This window comes from Pararge aegeria, chromosome 16 (assembly GCF_905163445.1).
Source record: "Pararge aegeria chromosome 16, ilParAegt1.1, whole genome shotgun sequence".
NCBI classification, from domain to species: Eukaryota; Metazoa; Arthropoda; class Insecta; order Lepidoptera; family Nymphalidae; genus Pararge; species Pararge aegeria.
In genome coordinates, this window is record NC_053195.1 from 12,228,670 (window position 1) to 12,251,200 (window position 22,531).

The 22,531-nt window shown below is 35.3% G+C and overlaps 1 protein-coding gene across 1 annotated transcript; it reads left to right on the forward strand.

The window, feature by feature from the left end:
* Window positions 1-540: 540 nt before the first annotated feature.
* LOC120630282 (protein disulfide-isomerase) lies at window positions 541-18,471 on the forward strand. The gene is made up of 10 exons (XM_039899457.1): window positions 541-820; window positions 1,278-1,475; window positions 2,470-2,741; window positions 4,390-4,557; window positions 8,529-8,638; window positions 9,728-9,848; window positions 11,907-12,073; window positions 14,291-14,456; window positions 15,846-15,935; window positions 16,713-18,471. Exons 1-10 carry the CDS (start codon window positions 673-675, stop codon window positions 16,758-16,760), a joined length of 1,488 nt encoding a protein of 495 aa, XP_039755391.1. The 5' UTR covers window positions 541-672; the 3' UTR covers window positions 16,761-18,471.
* Window positions 18,472-22,531: the final 4,060 nt, after the last annotated feature.

Here is a 22,531-nt window from a genome sequence, read left to right on the forward strand (position 1 = left end):
GGGTTGTATTATTTGTTGTATTGTTGTAATATGTTATTTATCAAGTCTACAAACATACAACAGTACACAAGACGGCTTTCCAAAAATATTTTATTTTTAGAATCTTCAAAATAATGGATTATGGAAATGGATCAAAAATCGTATTAGTGGTATTAGTTTGTGTACATACAAGTACATTAAAAGTACTTCTGTTATTACTCCAAATAAAATATTTATAATTGTTCTACCAAATAAGAAAAAAATGGTTAAGCTTTCTAAGACTGTCTGCAAAATCTCCTATTTATTCTTTTGAGGTTCATTTGGTTTTTAATACTTCTATTCCCTTTCAATTATTTTCCAGTTTTATTTATATAAGAAGAAAGTAATTTGATTGCTACAGCTGAGCACCGCGCATTGCGAAAACTTCTTAACTTCGCGGGCATCATTAGTTTTGTATAAAACAGATCCTACATAGCAATTTAAATACCTCGGGATCTTGTCTATACCATAAACAATGCACTGCTCGGTAATTAAAAAACAAACAAACTAACCAATCACCGCCAAACACACGATCGACGCTGCCACGTCAAGTGAGTCTGGGCAAGTGTGAGTGAAGTGGCAGTTTCGGCATTTTGTATAAAATCGTCTTCCGCATTAAGTGACTAGTTGTTATAGAACCTTCGCAAATTGAAGATGCGTGCTTTGTTGTTTACTGTAGCGATAGCCCTACTGGGTGCCGCGCTAGGAGACGATGTTCCAAGCGAAGATAATGTTCTCGTACTCACCAAACCCCTTTTCGATGATGTTATTTCTTCAAACGACTTCGTTTTAGTTGAATTCTGTAAGTATATTTAACATTTTAGCCATATTAGTCTCTAGTTTACCGATATAGTTGTTGAAAGTGTGATATTTGTTGGTTATTTCACAACGACGTGATGTGCCGGGCGGCATTGCAATTTAAATTTTGTATGTGCCTTATCATATAGTGATTAGCATGTCACTAAAGATCACGAGGTCCTGGGTTTGATTCTCAGATTACTCCTACAATTTTTGGGTATGCAGATTTCCTGATGATGAGAAATGGTCAAACTAGGTTCGTTCCACCCTCTTGCCTCGGCGTGCACATTAATCTGCCAACCCCAGTTATTATCACTTACATATGATAATAATCATGGTACTAGCAGCTTGAAGGGTGTCTCTGGTGGAGCTCGAATCCCTTTCTCCTATAAGAAAGTATTCTGTGGCCAATCGTGTCGCCCATAAATAGGATGATGAAAATGATGATGTGTCTGTCACAGATGCACCATGGTGCGGTCACTGCAAGTCCCTTGCGCCAGAATATGCCAAAGCTGCCACAAAACTGGCGGCGGAAGGTTCTCCTATTAAGCTGGCTAAGGTTGATGCAACCCAGGAGCAAGATCTTGCAGAGTTCTACAAAGTCAAGGGGTACCCTACTCTCATTTTCTTCAAGAAAGGAAACACTGTGGACTATTCTGGTAAGTGATGTTTTTTGAATATAGATTCAGTATAGCTTAATTTGAATTTTTAATTGTACCTATGCACTACACATTAGTCATTAAAAATGCAAGTAAAAGTGATACATTGTTTAGATAGATTTGTATATTAACTGTATGATAAAGAAATTACTAATTAGTCTGTTATTTTCAGTCACATGGTGTTAGAAAATGTTTATAAACATATTCAACACTAAGCATAGTGCTTTCTCAGTTATAATTGCCTTAAAATTACCATGAAGTATTCAGGTGATTAAAGTATTTATATACATCAAATTATGCATAGAGCTTGTTGCATATTATAGGTTACAGAAAATAAGTTTCCATCTGCAAGTTCTCTAAACAAAATATTCTCATTATATAATAATTATTTTTTGTTTTTATAGTAATAAACTTTGTTGTAACTTTTTGTTTTTTCTATTGAATAAACTTGTGTCTACTACCAGTATACCGATAGCCCTTTCAAGGAATTTTAAAAACTACTATCCTTAAGAACCAAGCAGTGGTTTTGGGTAGCAAGGATAGTGGATGAAAGTTTTTATTACAAATATTTAATCAAATCAAAGAACTTATACATAGTCCAACATGCATTTCCAACATGCATGCATTTGCATACAAAAGTTATTGCATTACAGCTTAAAATGTGTCATAAATGGCACTATTAGCCAGGGTTTGACCATTTTATATATATATATATATATATAAAATTCTTATCAACCGGTCAACCGGTAAGTTCCGGTGTCAAAGATATTTAAAAGATATAGATTTAAACAATTTGCTTAAATAAATGGCGTTTCATACACCATTTATTTAAGCAAATAAGGAATATTTTTACAATCAAATTTGAATGTTGGTATGTGAGATACGTTAACATACAATTTCTTTAGCTGCAATATATAAGAATAGTTAGCTCCAAATCTGATTTGATAGGCAACTATGTACTCAAGTTATTTATGGATTGCTTTTTCCAAATCAGGTGGTCGTCAGGCTGATGACATTGTTGCATGGTTGAAGAAGAAGACTGGCCCACCAGCAATCGAAATTGCCTCCGCAGAACAAGCAAAAGAACTTATTGCAGCTAACCCTGTTATTGTATTTGGTTTCTTTGCTGACCAAACCTCAGCAAAGGCTCAAGCTTTCCTGAACACAGCTAGCCTGGTTGACGACCAAGTATTTGCCCTTGTTACTGATGAGAAAGTCATTGAGGAACTGGAGGCTAAGCCAGAGGATATTGTGCTTTTTAAGAACGTAAGTAATGACTATCCAGAATATGGGGGCTATCCCAATAGGTATTATTAAATAGGAAACTTGGGTAATATCCATTATATTATATTTTCATGCTTAAATCACTTTAGTTATATTAGTCTTTAGTTAAATTATTACATAAATAGAAGTTATTTAACTAATTTTTATTAATAAACTTTTAGAGTTTTAATTATTAAATATAAAGTAAGAGTATTTTTGAATTTAAGAATTTGTCCATCCCACCATTATCACACTAGCATATACAAATCTGATATGTGTGTGTGTTATTTAATAAAATATACGTGTACAATTAAAAATGTAATGATTCCGTTTGTTGGAATGATAAGACATATTTAAATGTCTTTCTTATCAGAAGGTCACCCATGCCACACATTAGCTTTTCTTTTAATTTTGCAGTTTTTATGTACAATAAATAAATGTGTTGTATTATTTTACAATCAACCATTTGAATGTATAGTGCATGCACAATCGATGAAAATACATTGTCAAAATATTATTAAATATTAATGTTTTATAAGAGTTGAATATATCCATTACTTCCTTCTTTCTTTGAGCTTTAAGTTAACATAATAATATATATATATATTACAAAATTCTTTGAAATAAAATTGCTGGTTAGTTGAGAATTAATATCTTGTTTGTGGACAAAAATCTATATTTGCTATACCAAAACATAATCCAAGATCCACATGGTAACAGGAAATTATATCACACTGAGGAAAGTGTGGGCAGGTATAAGAAGCTAGTATAGTATATATCTTAATAATAAAAACATTTTGACGGCCGATTGGCGCAGTTTGCAGCAACCCTGCTTTCTGAGCCCTTGGGCCGTGGGTTCGATTCCCACAACTGGAAAATGTTTGTGTGATGAGCATGAACGTTTGTCAGTGCTGGGTGTTTATAAGTATATTCTAAGTATTACATTTTAAAAGAAAGAAGAAATGATTATTCTCTAAATTAAGTATTTCTACTCAATTGAGTGCTAAAATTTTAAGTGGAAAGCTTATGTTGATTCTAAGAAATAAAAATCTTCAATAGGACAAAAAGAAAAATTTATTAAAATCATATAAATAAATAAAATACATTCTCCTTCATTGAAGTCTGTCAATAATATTACACAGACTTCAAAAGAGGTGAGATTTAATTATATGAACATTGACAGTAAAGCATTAAAAAATTATTCATTAGTAAACCTATATAATACATCTATACATTCAAGGTTTTTGATCGGTACTTACCATTTCTTTTACTACTCAAACACCATTGATTATTTCTTATTAAAATTATTTGTTTCACAATACATTATACTACATTATACTATTAATGTAGGCATGAAACAGTTGATTATATGAAGCATATATGTTGTCTTATGCCAGTATTGTACTACTGTTATCGGAAACATACTATTGAATTACATGTCATGTGTAAATCGCTTTATACAACAATCTTAACATTAACTAATGGATGTCCATGGCTGGTCATTTTTTTGTATAGAGATTTACAAATTCCAGTCTTGTTCCGAGTCAAGGGACTTTGCGACTCTTTCAATGCCTTCTGTCTGTCCACATATCATATAATTATCGATCTATGTCCATTTCGATAAAATACAATTTTATTTTTTTGCACACAGTTCGAGGAGCCGCGTGTCAAGTATGACGGCGCCGAGATCTCCGAGGACCTATTGAAGACTTGGGTGTTCGTGCAGAGCATGCCCACCATTGTTGAGTTCTCACACGAGACCGCATCCAAGATCTTCGGCGGACAGATCAAATACCACTTGCTGTTGTTCCTGTCCAAGGTAAGGTTAAAACTAAGGTAATTTAAAACGTGAATCGGAATAGATTGTAGTAGGAATTTAAGAAGTTTTTTTGGCGACCTCCCTGGCACATTTTTAGCGCTGTGGTTTTATAAATGGGAAGTTAGGTACAGATTTAGGCAGCTGATTATAATCTTAGACTGCATAATTACTTATGTGAGATTTCAGTCCTTCACAAAAACCTCTAAAATATAAGCTATATAATAAATCGTCTTAAATTTTTAATCGTCGAAATTTTTAATTTAGAAGCTACATTTACACCAGTCTAAGCAAGAGATTACCAACTCTTTCTGGACAAAAATGTTCGCCCCTGGATCATAATATTCATTATTATTTTTACATTCAATAGGTAAAACTCATTTATGTATTTTGAACACAAAAATTTTAGTTTTTATAGATTCAAATTAAAAAAGAAAAGTCTAAACGAAACCAAATGCATCTATGAGTCTTTATTTAAGACTGAAGTTTTTAGTCAACCCATCGAATATTTATAAGCAAAATTATGTTGTTTTTATGTGTATTGTGATTATAAAAATGATTGTAACTAGTGTTTAAACAAGTTTTTATTAATTAATTACAGGTTTACGTGATACCATGTCACCACAAATTGTCTATTCTACCCATTTGTCTATATTCGCAACTAAAAAACTGGTTTAAGTTTTAAACTTAATGCGCAAAACGATCCAGTATTCATTTTTAAAACCAGTTTGTTATGTTAATAATTTGCAGATGCATTAAAAACGCCGTTAACATTTATTTTCATAATCTACCGCACTTCTTTCGTTCATTTTAGCTTTTTAAAATTGGTAGGTTGTTAATTATACTGTATGAAGTTCCGATCACATAATCTTTACCACACCCCACACACTAAAAGTTTAGGGGGAAAAAATACAAAGATCGATAGAATACAAAAGGCATCCTTATCATTAAGTAGCGATCTCTGTCAGATAACATAACCGAGAACAAACTAAATGTAAACGAAAAAATTAATTATACAAATAAATATAAAACGACAAGACACACATCGCCACCTGGCCCCAAAGTAAGCGTAGCTTGTGTCATGGGTACGGGTAGATGACTGATAATTATTTTTATGAATAATATAAATAAATACTTAGAATATACATATAAACACCTAGACACTGAAAAACATTCATGCTCATCACACAAATATGTTCCAGTAGTGGGAATCGAACCCTCAGAAAGCAGGGTCGCTGCAAACTGCGCCAATCGGCCGTCTAAAACAATTTTATTCAAATTTACTTAGCTACTAATGTATATAGTCTGCTTGTTTGGAAAAACTGCTCCTTTTTAATCTCACGATAATTTTGTTTTTTTCGAATGTCACTGTATCGAAACGGCTGAACATTTATTTGCCATTTTTATTAATTCGCGGTAGACTGAACTTATTTCGAGGAACCTTTTTGGTTAAACGTAAAGAGGATTTACAGTGTTCTACCGAGGCAGCCTTGAAAGTAAATCTGACCTTTAAGCGGCTAGTATACCAAACACATTCGATGCAAGTTAAATAAAGGCTTGTATTAATATAGCGTATGTTATAAGCGGCCTAGTAACTAGTTTTATGAGACATCGAAATATGCGGTGAATAAATTTGTATAACGGTAACTCATCAGTGGGTATTAAGAATAACCTCGACGTTCATTCGATATCGCTTTTCATTGTAATTCTAAATCTGATAAGGTACTAGAATATCGCTGAGATTCATAAGCTTGATCGCACATTGCCTACCGTCTGAGCGACTAAAAGTACAGCCATTTAATTTTGCGACGTTTGAAATTTCGTATTACTATTACTTATTTAGTTTAAAACGGGACGGCCTCATTATTTTTATGATTATGATTATAGCATTATTTATTACGTCACAAGTTTGTTTTCTCTGATTTTTTAAAATTGCGGTTTTGTTTTTTCCCATGCAATTTCATCACCACGGAAATACGTACCGAAGTAGACAACAACATTACACTCCATGGCCAGATTTAACATTTACGGACTTTACACGTACCTACGTCTCTTATTATTTTAAGTCAGTCCAATACTTTACATGTATGTGCATAACTACATACGTAGAATGCACCATGCTTTTCTCGTCTTTATGGAGTAAAGTCATGTAAATTACGTGGCTCGATGTTAGTATACCGGCTACTTAATGAAATTTATGTAACAACATGGTAGCGGCTACAAGCGTAATAGAGTTTTGTTTTCTAATGTATATAAGGTCCAGGATTTTTTTCTCAGTGTTCTATCCAACATTTAAATGCGTTTGATGTTTGTTTCGGCAATTCGTAGGTAGTCCACGCGACAGTAGCCAGTGTGCGACCGGTCTAAGCCGCACAATGCTGACATGTGAAAGTAACCTCACATATATCAAGTGTCTGGTCTCAGCTCTATCCATACATTCACATTGAGCTACAGTTATCCGAGCTTTCGATTGTAGGTCGCGTTTTTACAGTTACGTACAAAACTTTTAAGTAGATTGTATCGAGTGCAAAGATTGTTGTATTCGGAGTTTTTACTTTTACATACATTGCATATGCTACTTTTCTTTTTACTTTTACAAACTATAAACTACTTTTTTTGAAGTAAAAAAAGTGGGTTAATTTTAAATTAACCTACTTTTTAGTAGTGTTGATGCAGTCTAAGTTAGGGGCTGACCTCTTAGGGGTATGACAGCTATCTGAAAATTCCCAAATCCCCCGCCGAGGACACAACCCATGACCTCCCATTCTATTTCCTTATTTCAGATAGTAGGTAAGTTACTATATATTATTAATAGTTTATTATTAGTTCGCTACTTAATTCGACATTTTTTTTTTTTTTTTTTTGTAATATCGGGTTTTGTCGGGCTAAATATAAATTTTATCCCAATCTTTAAGAGCACTTACCAAGATACGAAAGTTAAACAATACAATATGTAAACTGCAAGATCTGTCATTTAGATAAAAATGCACGTAGTTCGACACCTAATTTTAAACAATCTGCAATATTATTGTTTATTTTCCCTACGTAAAATCGTGTTTAATAATCTTTAGAAAAACGCGATTTTACGAATTTAGATTTTTATTATACCCTACATAGATAAATATAACTAGCAAAACCTTATCTGAGCACAAATATAATAGATATAGGATAATTTCAAATAGTTTATACCAAAGTTATATAAACGGAAGTCTGTTTTATTCATTATGACTAATTTGGACGCTACCATGTTTGATTACCCTTTATCTATAAAGATAAAGGGTAATCAACCCGTTCAAAGTACATTGACCTACCAAGCCTACGTACATATTAAATAATAATATATATTAAATAATACGAAGTCTCGTTAATTCGGACGCTTAGATTTCGTCGGCTTTTCAAATCTCGTCACTTCTGTTTTTGTACTGTACAAAGTGAACAAAAAAATTGCCTCCTAAGAAAATGAAATCGATTTTAAGAATAAACAAAAAACACAATTAGGTCCTTCATAATTTTACATGGCATCAAGAATTTCCTACACGCTACGACATTCTTTCGAGTAGGTACATACTGAGTGGAGGGATCTATAAGCTCTTATAATACCTTCTATACAGGTACTATGTAGTTTATCACAGTAAGAAATAAACACGATTAAGTAAAATTTTCTCGATAGAAAAAAATTACACGTTGTGAAGAAAATTTGAAGGGCGTTTTCTTAGTTATGTTTTAAAATTACGGGAAATATAAAAAATACTTACTGTATATTCGTAAAGATTTCTATTTTTTCGAAAAAAAAAATGTAATCGTATCGCTACTTAAATCCAGAGAGGTCGTCAAAGGTGACAAAGCCTTATAGCCTTAAGAACTTCATACCCAAATTGCGCCTCACTTGCGTGTACCTACTATTAAGCGTATACCGGTTTCATAGATTCAGCCAACCTGTTGGAAGTTTTATAGCATATCCATGTTGTTCATAGAAAAATGGCGACTTCGAGAAGTACCTCGACGACCTGAAGCCCGTTGCCAAGACCTACCGCGACAAGATCATGTCCGTCGCCATCGACACCGATGAAGATGATCACCAGAGGTAATATTTCTTTTTAAATCGTGTTCCAATAATTTTTACATATAAACGTGCCCGCTGACATGTATTATTACCACGGCTAGCATGGGCAGGAGAAATTTTTCTCGCCGGGGATCTTTTCCCACAGTTTTATCAACTCCGAGGTATTTTTTTTTTTTTCATAATAATAACCTTCGGCCGTCACGTTGGCCAATAACTTCCTAAGGACTTGTTAAACGGGAGTAAAGTTCATCTATTAACTTTTTCCGTGCTTTGGCTGTTGGACACGTTAATTGAATACCTTTTCAGGGGATATCATTTTTGTCTCCTGCGAATATTCTGAAATGGCTTCTGTCACTTTGTTTTTGTCGCGCCGTGTGGTGACGGCATACGTGCAGAGCAATCCTGTATGTCAATAGATCAAAATTAGCTAACCACTGTGGAGAGTTGCTATCAAATGACATTCAAACTGTTATTACAAATTACTTCATTATTTTGTTCAAATTTTTATGTAGGATTAAATTGGTGGCGATTTTCCACCAAATTCCATTCAAGTGGCTCGTTACATTTGGTGTCAAATAAACTGCAGAATCTGCTTTTACAGAATTCAGACTTACAATGCTATTTTTAATTTAGGATGATAATTGTTTTGACAGCTCAAGGAGAGAATCTGTGAGGATTTGAACATGCTAGTCTCGGGCAATCGCGGCCTGAGCGCTTTCACCAATTAAGCTACGGCTCTATCCTACCGTCGATGCCGAAATTAGTATATGCCTTTCACATCAGTCTTATAGCGACTGTAGCGTCATCTAGTAGGAAACGTTGCAGTTTCGATCTACTTTTTCAAAGGTCCATATTTCTATATATTATGATGAATATAATCGAATAACGATTGGCCGAACTGGGCGGTACCTATCAATGAAGTACGACATTATTTGTATTAATATTTAAAAAATACGAAGCTTGACGAATTTTGATCCTTAATTAGACAAACCATAGATAGTATGGCCGACTTGAATAAAGATATTTTCGATTTACTCTGTAACTTTGTTGTCTTGAACATTAGTGATAGTTTGTTTGAACATGAAAGTAATGGGTTATATCTTTGAACAGAATCCTTGAGTTCTTCGGCATGAAGAAAGAGGAAGTGCCATCCGCTCGCCTCATAGCCCTGGAACAAGACATGGCAAAGTACAAGCCCGCTAACAACGAGCTGAGCGCAAACGCCGTTGAGGTAAGTTATTTTTCTCCAAACACGCTTGGAAATTTGCTGCCATTTTTTGAGAACCCTCGAGATAAATTGAATATGCCAAATATTTATTTATTCAAATAGGTACATAGATGACACTTTTGATGCGTTGGTTATATACAATATGTGTACATAGCAGTGAGTAGTGATGGCGATAACTATATTCGTAAACTTAAAACTAAAGCTACGAGGGTCCCAAACGCGCCCTGGTCAAAGAAGAAGCCCACAACAAACTTAGCCGGGTAACTTAACGCGAGCAGCGGCCGGCGTTGTATGAAAATCAATGTGTGTCGTGGTTTACATGCGTGGAAAGCTGGGACGGGTCGCTAGTTTTATAATAAACTTAAAAGTATGAATTATGTTTCATGTTATCAATTCGCTAAAAAGTCATGGCTCATTTTATATTTTCCAAGCGAATGCAGCAGAGTTCGTAAAAGTGGCAGAACTTTATCAGTTATCACATTAGCATGGCTTTTATGCACACTTTGACGCTGGTGGTAATTGGACGTTTGCCTTCGCGCGTGAATTAGCGATCCTAATCGTGCTTGTATGTCGATAACACTGAATGTTATTGTAAAATTGCAATGGCTATTCTTAACTGACTGACTGAAAACTGATTTTTGCAAAACTATCCTATGATGTTCGGAAGTATCTACTAATTAAAAAAAAATAACAAATTTCTGCTGAAATTAAAGATTTTAAACTAAGATTTTGCGTGGTTAATCTACATTTCTTAAATATAGTTCAACGGGTACATAATACCACTACATATTTTTGGATATTTCGACACAGTTGCATGGATCGAGGTCACGACGAGATGTTATGTTGGGACATCCAACTTGACATACGCATTCCCGCTGGGTCGTAAATTACGATTCCACGATAATATTTTTGGATGTGTATCGACAAATCCAAAAATATTATCGTGGTATGTACCCGTTGAACTATATTTCTGCTCAAATTTACGGTTTTGCTTACATAAATTGCAAATTATATTTAAAATATATATTCCCTTCGATAACGCTCGCCGCTTATCTTGGATGCAGTCTTCTAAAAAAGTTATAGTAAACATTAGGTGCTGTAACGATAATTTCGTAATTTTGTGTTAAAAACATTAATTCTAATATTATAAATGTGAATAATTCTACTATAAATATATAATATATAATCCCTACTAATATTATAAATGTGAATGTAAGTTTGTTTGTTACGCTTTCATGCAAAAACTACTAAACCGATCATCACGAAACTTTGTACACATTCCTGAAGGTATTAAAAGTAATATAGGATGCTTTTTATCCCGAAATTAAGCTCAGTTCGCTTGGGAGACGGGACGAAGGTGTTTGACGATTTTACACCAGGCTTAGCTATCCTAAATACATAAAGTGCTGCCACATTTATGAGGCACATGTCTTTCGAAAAACAAAAACAAAAGCGGACGAAGTCGCGGGCAACAGCTAGTACAGCAATAAAAACGCCTAACAAGTTATTTGTTTACGTTCCACAAAATCAAGAGACCCAAATTGTATACTTATTGGTTTCTACGCGACATAGTACCGGATCGCTAAATCGGTTACTTACACTTCTTTGTCGGTACTAGCCACGGCCGAAGCCTCCCACCAGACAAAAAATCTCTCTCTCTTCTTCTTCTCTGTAATCTGCCTTCCAAAGCGGTGGTAGCGTCACTACAAACATACTTGACGTTTTAAAAGTGCTTATATAAATAAGGCGCATTTCTTAAACAACTTTTAAATATTAAGGATTACTTGAACGAAAAAAAACCTTGGGTGTGAATTGCTCTAGCTTCCATAGGTTAATATAAATAAACTGTGAGATGGTGATAACAAAAAAAAAATTACCTGGCTAAGTTTGTTGTGGGCTCTTCTTAGACCAGGGCGCGTTTGGAACCCTCGTAGCTTTAGGTTTAAGTTGGCGTACGAAGTTATCACGTATGTATGAACGCTTCATGAGTGCCTGTGATAGGCCTACATGAATAAAGAAATTTTGAATTTGAATTATACCTGACAAGAGTATTGTTTACAGGAATTTATTCAATCATTCTTCGCGGGTACCCTGAAACAACATCTGCTGAGCGAAGACCTGCCTGAGGACTGGGCAGCTAAACCAGTGAAGGTCCTTGTGGCCACTAACTTCGACGACGTTGTGTTCGACAGCAGCAAGAAGGTCCTAGTCGAGTTCTATGCTCCATGGTGAGTCTATATAACTTTTTTTTATAGGACTTTAACAAAGAACGAGGTTTTATGTTCGGATGTTTTTTATTTTTAATTTCAATTAAATATAGGCTCGTGTATATAAAATGTGCCTTATCATTCTCGTTATAAAAGTGCTCATTTATTAAAAATCGGAAAAAAGAACGGAAGGATGTTCGATGCATGCGTATATGAGAAGATGATGCAAAACTGTGCTAGTTTTTGCGATATTGATGACATAGGTTTGAAAACGCGCTCGTAGTATTGCGGTGCGATGGTGAAATAGTGGTGAGGAAACAAGGTGATGATGATAAAGGTTTTCAGGATCTGGGTGTTTGTCTGTATATTATAAGTATTTATGTGTATGTCATACAAATATTCATCAGCCATCTTAGTACCCACAGCACAAGCTACGCTTAATTTGGGCCGAGATGGAAAAATGTTTGCATGAATGAATGAATAAACGAATAAACTTATATTGTACACCACGTAAACACATAGAAAAATTGTAAATAAAAATTTAACGTAAAGTGTACAATTATTAAATAGTAAAATAATTTAAAGTATATATTTTGTGTATTGTCGTAGTTTATTTATTAATTTTACTTATAGATTTTTTTTTTTAAATCTCTTGGGTAACTTTTACCTGCAGCTTATCCGGGATAATAATGCTTTGGTCGCTATCAACATCATCATATAAACCCATTATTACCGGCCGACTACAGGGCACGGATCTCCTCTCACAATGAGAAAAGGTTAAGGCCGTAGTCCACCACGCTGGCCCAGTGCGGATTGGTGGACTTCAACTCCTTTGAGAACATTATGGAGAACTCTCAGCAGTGGCGTGCACAGAGTTTTTGACCAGGGTATGCATAAAGAAGAAAGATGGTATAAAATGGAAAATCTTTCGCATTCATGAGTTATACAAAAATGTTAGGGTTGGCAGAGCTTTAGCACATATACGAAGTGCACGCCACTGACTCAGGTATACAGGTTTCCTCACGATGTTTTCCTTCACCTTCGAAGCAAGTGATATTTTAATTGCATAAAACGCAACTAAGAAAAGTTCGAGGTGCGTGCTGGGATTCGAACTCGCCACCCCCGAAAGTGAACTCGATGTCCTACCCACTGGGCTATCAGCGCTTCTGGTTGCTATACGAATTATTCAAGTAAAGATAATGTCTATGGCATAACATTACGTCAGCCATTGGGAGTCAAGTGGCAACAAGAATTTTGCGTCTGTATTAATACGATTTATGTATTTACATAATGGAGTTGTCAAGCCATTGAGCAATTTCATGACGACATAATACGGGTCGTTGAATACGTCCTAATGAATTTATTTCAGGACGCACTTGAGTAAATAGCTTCATATTGCGATAAAGACGTATAATTTAATACGATTCTACTTAAATTGTTACCTTTATAGAGTCTTCGTATCAAACACGTGTGGAATTTCAAATTTCACTTTTCAAATAAATTTTTGTTATAATATAAACAGCTAGCGGCCTTCTTTTGCTGCATACAAAATTTCATTCGATATTCTACACAGTATACCCGTACCCAACGCGTCGCATCGCCTCGAATGCCATGCAAAATTTATTAAAATTTTAGACGGCCGATTGGCGCAGTGATCAGCGAACCTGCTTTTTGATTCCAAGGCTGTGGGTTCGACTATTTGATGAAAATTAATGTTTTGCAGTCCGGGTGTTTATCTTAGTACCCATAACAAAACCTACGTTTTCCTTGCGGCTAGATGGCGATGTGTATATTGTTGTAGTATATTTATTTCTATAATTTATTGATTTTCATTTTTTTTTTAATTAACAATGCTTAAAAAAAACACTTAAAAGTTGGCGTGGCTTTTGAATGCCCAAGCAACCGGCGGTCAGGGCTCTAGAGTAAGGAACCTCCTCACAATACGCGCTGTTTCAAGGATTACTGCCTTTCGTTTGTATCCGACCCTTGATCCAAAAACCAAGCGAAAGCTTCTTAAGATGTTGGTCAAAGCTTTTCGCGAGAAGACCATTGACTGAAACGACAGTCCACCACTTTGGCCCTTTACGAATTGGTGGACACCTAGCCTTAGGTTTAAGTTATCAAAATTATCTTACAATAATGGTAAACTAATGTATTGCTTATATAGGCTATTGATGTTGATGATAAAGTCGCCAGCTTTATTTTAGAGTAGCATACTGACCGACCCGCTTCCAACAGGTGCGGCCACTGCAAGCAACTGGTGCCCATCTACGATAAATTGGCTGAGCACTTCGAGAAGGACGATGATGTAGTCATTGCCAAGATCGATGCCACTGCCAACGAGTTGGAGCACACCAAGGTCACCTCCTTCCCCACCATCAAGCTATACCTCAAGGACAACCAGGTATGTTAAGCCGACTGGCTACACTTTTCTTAAAGACAGGGTTCAGTACTGTGCGGTGACGGCAAATCAGAAGGTGAACTTCTCTCAAGACAACCATGCTGTGTGGTAACGGCAGATCAAAACACTTATCATCTGCAGCGATAACCAACCCGTCTGTCCGTGGTGATTATAGCCAAACCTTGCTGGATGGGCTTTTAGTCCAGCTATGGACTGTTACAGGCTAATGTTTGATAGTACAGCGTCATCTCTGCGGCAGCGGGCGGGCATACACCAAAATAGATTTAACCAGGTCATATCGAGGACAAAACCTGTATCTTATACGGTTTTGGATTGAAAGCTTGAATGATTTTGGGTTTAAAAACCTATGAACGTACTTTCAACCCGTCAAGGTCACTTCCTCACTCTAATCCCAAATCATTCCGCACGGATTATATATGATGGAAGACGGAAAAGATGACATTTTATTTAACGATATTACGATGCTGCCAAAATGTACGCCATAGATAATAGGCTTGAGTACAACAAGGACACATCCATCTATAACATTTAGGTCAGTCAAGACTTGTTGTCACCTCACAACCGTATCGTGACATGTTTTAATTGAATTTTACATTAGTCTGATTGATTTTGTAGCACAGATTCGAGATATTTTAATAGCGATAATAAGTTTAAATCACTATTTAATGACTCCTAACATCTAAGCGATAAGCGTATCAGTTATCAGAAGTGTTATTATAAATTTACTATTAAAATAATGCTTTATATTCGCGGAGTCAATAAATTTGTTTCGTTCTGATAACACTTAATGTACTCATACATTAACTAAATTCTAATTTTGTTCGGTTTCTTAGTAATCCCGAGGGAAAGTTTAGTTTTTCCGGACTTAAAGGAGTCCTGTGTTTTTCAAATAATCACCAGTATCACAATAAACATTCTCGGATGCTCTTCCGGGATAAAATATCGCCGTATCCTACGGCAATCTCCAGGATGCTAAGTATCCCTATTAAATTTCATTAAAATTGGTGCAGTGTTTGAGACGATCTCTCTCTCTCATCCCCCAAGTTTACGTGAGGATGAGAGAGAGAGAGAAGAGGATACCTGTTCCCAGCAATCCGATACTAGTCAGCCGTTGATAATGGCTGATGGGCTTAAAAAAATGGAAATAAAATATAATAAGAACTAACACGAGTTGGTGCAAAGAGAAATTTTAATGATAGTAAAGAAATCATAGGAAGGCAAATTATTGGTCAGCTTAGTCATGTTTAATAAGGCATGATAAAACTTAAGCTTTACAGGGTGGAAAGATGTTAGAGATAGCTACATCGATAAGAGCTTAGGTCCTAAGTTTTTAAAAAGCTGTTGATAATGTTTATTTATTTTTGAACGCAGGTCCGCGAGTACAACGGCGAGAGAACTCTGGCCGCACTCACCAAGTTCGTGGAGAGCGACGGAGAGGGCGCCGAGCCTGTACCCACTGTGGTGAGTTATTTTAAATTGCTAATAACAACGTCCTTGTCAACGAATAGAATATCTAGAAGAGAGAATATGCGAATGCGAGAGAATAAAGGCCACTCTTTTTTTATACTGGGGTGAGAAAGAGTCCTTACCCTAGTTGGGAGTATGACTATCCATAGGATCAGTTCAGGCAGAACGGAATAATGCCCTAATCATTATCATAACAACCCATTACGGGCCCACTGCAGGGGCATAGATCTCCTCCCAAAATGAGAAGGGTTTTAGACTCGACCAGTGGCGTGCACTTCATACATGCACAAAAGCACTGCCTACCCTAAAATTCATATACAAGTCGTGTAAGAGGTGGATTTTGGCCATTTATGCTATTCTACTGCTGTAAAAAAAAAGTAACGTTTGACAGCAGTGATTGCCAGATTTACGCCTGACGAAAGCCTGTCGCGAGATACGTAATCACCCTGCCGGTCCCCTGAGAGTATAGCCGTGATAGAACCGTATTACTAATAAATGTGTATGTCCAATTTTGTCGGTATTCATACAATTGTCTACTTTGTGGCTTTAGTAATACGGTATTGTTTTCAATGCAGTCAGAGTATCGCTCGGATTTAATTAACTATACTTACTCTGTGCCTTAACTCGTGTGTCAATATTAGTACAATTGTCTACTTTAGGCCTTAGTAATACGGTCCTTATTTCAATGCACTCAGTGTTTTACCCTTTGAAGTAATCCTTACTCTGTGTCTATACTTAATCGTTTTTTAATTATCTTGTGTTTAATTCCAGAGCGAAGATGATGAGGACGACGAAGCCGCGCCAAGGGACGAGTTATAAGCGTAGTGCCGCTTTATTTCCATAGCATAGTCTTCGTAGATTTAATTAATTACTGCTAAGGACCACACACACTGTTGACAATGTCTCACATAGTACACACTAAACTTATATTACCCCTCCCAATAAGGTGCTAACTTCTGGCCGGTATAACGAACGATCAGTGACGCCAACAAATAAATCTTTCCGAATCTATAATTCATTATGCCAGTTGTCCCCGCACAAGTATCGCCATCTTTCTTTGTAAGTTTGACTGCGTCGATTTTTCGATTTTGTCGAATTTGATATAAAAGAATAGGTGGCGGCCAAAGAACAACTGGCTTTACAGAATGATTCCATAATACAAGATCGAAGCACCGAAAATTCGGAACAGACATTTGGGGCTAAACTCTTGGCGAGCGTTTGCACTTGCCACCATCAGCTACCATCCTTCGCACCTATGTGGGTGGGGCATAATTATTATGTCAACTTTGATATTTTTTTTTACTTTCCGGTGTGTGGCAGCCCTTATAATCTAATCCAGTGCATTTCGTTTGCCCGACTGTTAATATATTATTATTTTTTTACATAAATACTTATTGTGTTGAGGTTGTATTTCGGATGTTGTTATGATGTTAAAACATTAACTTAATTAACAAGGAAAATAGGAATTAGGAGGTTTTACTTTCTTAAGACTACGACAACTAATATACTATTGGGAGAGATTGGCGTTAGTGGTTATTTATCTCTTTTTCTTTCTTCTCTCGTATAAAATAAATATACGTACATAAAAAAAAGGCGGAAGTTTTCAGAACGACACATTTTTTTCTATTTCCAAATAGGTTTTATTGTATTAAAACTGTAAGAAAGAGTTTTTTAGGTACATTATATACTACCTGCAAACTCACAAGTTGGATTTCAGGACCTTGATCATTTATGACATGAGAGTCTTAAGTTAAAAATAACTCCGGGTACCTGAAACTGCTGCCAATCAATTTCCAGAATGATATTTTATAAACGTCATTAAGTACTTTTATAAAACTGCCATAATATCTTTCAGTATAATCTTTCTCATAAATGACCCAATGTTTTCTAGCCATGGGTCAAGCCCACTATCGTCAATGCTCTCTACAACTTTTTAATATATTTGATATTTCTACGGAATACTCTATTCGTCATTTTGTATTGTCCCTTTTCGAATTCCTTATATAATTCAATTCAGAACTTAATTTATTATTAAGAAAGCATAATTTATTTTTTCGTGTAATGAATAACAGCAGCATAACTAGCTTATGTACAGTGTTTAAGTGTATTTATAATTTCTGTATCATAATGGCTTCTTGTTTTTATTTACATTCCTTAGGAGTTAAAATCGAACAAGTTTAGTTTGCGCTAGTATGAAAGAACGGGAAAGCACACTCTTTACGTTTTGTAAAATAATCTAAACATACCATATTATATATTTTTTTCATCACAAGAAAATATTTTTAAGACGGAATTAAACCTATTTTGTTATTGTATATTTTTCTGATTTAGTTTATTTTGTTAAATATAAATTGGAAAGTGTGAACGGTGCTTTATGAAATTGGAATCTTCGTTACGCCTAATAATATTTGATATCTCTGTATTTTCTACTACAAGTGTAAATATTCTCATGAATATAGTATTTGCCAAGTCCACACTTATATATCTGTTGTGGATACAGAAATTGATAAATAAATATATTATATAAAGATATAATAAAACTTTTTTGATTGTACCTCTCCTTTTTTCTCGTCCGCTGCATCATGATCTTTACCTTTTTCAACCCAAATCCCTAAACAAGACTAATGATTTCCAGTGGTCTTCCTGTGGTTGATCATCATGATGGTGATAAATGCACAATATCTTGAACGTAAACTTTAAAAACGAACCAGTGATAACGCATTGCTCGACTTCACTTCCTGGTGGCCGAGTTCGAATCACACCTATAAGTTTTCCAAGTTATGTGCGTTTTAAGTAATTAAAATATAACTTGCATCAACGGTGAAGAAAAACATCGTGAAGAAACCTGCATGCCTGAGAGTTCTACATAATGTTCTTAAAGGTGTGTGGAGTCCACCAATCCGCACTGGGCCAGCGTGGTGGACTACAGCCTTAACCCCTTCTCATTGTGGGAGGAGACCCGTGCTCTGTAGTGGGCTGGTAATAGGTTGATGTGATGATGACGAAACTAAGATATGTTAGTTCCGAAGCGCCCATAATACCCCGCGTCAGTCACTCACAAAGTGAAGCCGATCGTAAAAATGAAAGAAATATTAAGATATTTAATATTTATTATCTTAAAAATACAACGATTAAAACATAAAATAACTCTTTTAAATTATTAACATTAAGCTTGTTCCATTTTAAATTATCACATTAAACACCGAAATACTCGTGAGAGAAGTGGAATGGTTAAATTTTATAATCATAGTATAACAATAATTATTACATAAAGCTTAGACATGAAAAAGTCCTCGAGACATGACATGACAGCTTTAAACCCATCTCAAGGAGATTCGGTCTCAGATTCTGCCACATGTATAGGTACTCTCCCTTTTTCTAACTTGTGCCATTATGTAAATAATTTTTTCATTACTTTTTAGTTTAAAGTATGTTATAAAAACACAAATGAAGTGTGTTGAAGATAAATAAAATATCAAGCTTTTTCTGTATGAATGCATGTTTTTAATATTTTTAAAATCGACCATACGTTAACCTGAAAAGTAACGATTACATGGTGAGACGAGTAAGAAATAAGAAGTGTTAAGGTATATTTTTCACATTTTCTTAAAACTAACTTGACTTATGTTTATGGTTTCTCCATTTATCTTACTTATGGTCACAAAGCCACGCAAACGGAGGCGGGACGAGTCGTAATGCATCACTAATGCTCTTCAGGTAATTTTACTGACATCATTCCTGGAGCTTTTGTATGGATCCGAGACAAGTTAAGTTCACATGTTTACAAGCATGCTATATATATGCAGGCTAATAAAGGCGTGATCTGTAATTGGTCGTAACGTGGTACGTACGTAGATTGGACGCCTCAGTTTGAACTTCGAATTAAACTGAACAGAAACTGTAACTAAAGCATTGTAAAGTGAACCTTATGTGACATAAAGCAAATTTTTCAAATATTTTCTCCAGTAATTTAAGACGGATGGCCTTTTCGGTGCCCCCGCGTCACACAGTTCAGAGACACTTTATATAAGAAAAGTATAGGTCATTACAATACGTTCCGATGCCCTATTCTCCATTTGCAGTTACTTTTATACTAACAGCCAGTTTTTTTTCTTAAAATGGAAATTCTAACAATCTAGACATGCGATTTTGTTTTGCCATCTCGAATCATTTGATGTCTGCATTCGGCTTTTATCGCGGCTTATCCTAAATCTATCATATCAGGTTAAAGTAGAAAGTACCTACGACATTAAAATAAAACCCTATTAGCCACAAAATATTTTTAAGATATGATTGCAAAGCATTACTAAAAGCGGTATAGGTAGGTTAACTTAATACTTTGGTTAAAAACAAGAGAGGGAGAATCGACTTCGGTCGAGACACCGTGTAGTTAAATTAGCGTGAGAGCCGATGAACTATTTTTTTCACTTCGAATTGAAGAATACTCTTTTATTGCACCCCAAAAAAAAAAAAAAACAACACAACCCAGCGTATACATTTTGGCTTTGGCGGCCTTATCGCTACATAACAGGCAACCAATGGCGTATAAAACCCAAGCTCAAGAGGTTCTGCGTGGACTTCAGAATTGGGTCTAAAGCTTCGCTCGTTAACAATGTTCAATTTTCACTTGGGTACTATTTAAGGAATCAGGATAAAAGGTGGCGTATGTTCTTTTCCTGTCATTGGGTACATGAATGCCAAATTTCATCCAAATCGGTCAGCCTTTTTGCGTGATTGAGTAACAAACATCCACTCTTTCACATTTATAATATTAGTAGGATTAGTCGGATTGAAGGAGTTTCTAGTTGCAACACTGGGGAAACGTACTGTCACTAGATGGCGCGCTTTCGATAACATATAAATCGTAGTTAACTTTCACGCGAACGAATAAGTAAACGTAGGTAGAAAATCTCACACACACTCTATACACTAAGGGTACGGTTCTTCTCTCACAATAAGAAGGGTTTAGGCCGCATTCCATCATGCTGACCAACTGTGGATCCAGAACGTAATAGAAAAGCCTCAGGCGTACAGGTTTCCTCACGATGATTCTTGATGAGGCTTCAATTAAAAACACACATAGCTTTTACTAGCATCTATTGCGATCACAGAGTTGGTAATCTCATCTGCCCAGCGTTGTAACTGTGCACAAAATCTCCCGTTAGGAGAGGCCTTTAATCCATTAGTGGATCGTAATAGGCTATTGATGGACCGGTATTACCGACAGTGTATGAGCTCTCTGAAGCACTGGTGATTAGCTTTTCGCATTTCCCAACTCCGGTATGTTACTGAGAATTTCGTGGGATTAAAACCCAATATAAAATTTGTATAAACACTTGAGAAGAAATAGTTCACTTGCTCTCAATCTATTCATAACAGTAATGTCGTAAAACTAATAAATATTTGACAATATTAACACAGCTACTTTTCTTCGTCGTACAAATGTGACCCAGTTAATTTGTCCATTGTCGCTGGTACAAAATAATAATAAAAAAAAATTAAATTAATAGTTTGGTGTATAAGAAGCATATGATCAAATATTTAATATAAATATATTGTAAATCTGATAAATTAATGGGGCCATCGATGATCGACGGAAAGAAAAATCACCATGTAGTACATTCAATAGTGCATTCAATATATTAATATCGAAGCAACACTTATATTTCACGATTTGAGGTTTTATGAAAATAAATAATGGCACAACTGATTTTTTGCGCATTACAAAACAAAATACCTACGAAATATTTTAAAGTCAATGTAGTTTTTTTAAATTATCACACAAATGTTTATTCCTCTGTACACGAATCTCACAAATAAATTGACAAGTCAAAAAGTAAATCTGCGATATCTGATACTTACTTTATTACTTTTTTGGACTCAGAAAGCAGGGTCGCTGCCCACTGCGCCAATCGGCCGTCAAACACATATACTATAAACTATTAGACCTGCCGACTTAACATTTAAGTTCAAACGAAGCTCTAGAAATATCAACAAGGATGTACGTCGAATCTGATTGGCTTGAAATACATGAGGTATACTTAACCGCAAAGAAAATACTTTCAAATGAAAAAAAAAAAAAGTTAATTTTGAGTGCAATCAACGCATTGCATTGGTAATAAATAATATTGAAAAATATTTGTTACGACGATTTTATAATAGGTACCTACTAGATTAGTGTTGCTACATTGAAATGTACTTACACAATTATATCGCAACTAGTGGTGTGTATCTTTGAATGTTGCTTGATCTATAACGGTCACGGGTATATATCGTTAAATTAGCATAGTTTAGCTAAATTAGCAAAAAACACCACATTCATGTTCATTACACAAACATTTTCCAGTTCTGGGAATCGAACCAAGCAGCCTTGGGTCAGAAAGCAGGATCACTGCCACTGCGCCAATCGGCCGTGATAAACCCGTCTATAATATTAAAAATAAAGGATTTTGTTAGCACTTTTCGTTTTAATAATCCATTACATTTTTGCATAATAGCATTACAACACGACGATATGCATGTTAAGTCATAAACACTTTATCTTTTTTTACCCAAAACGCCCGATAACAATAGACAATGCATTTATGCCC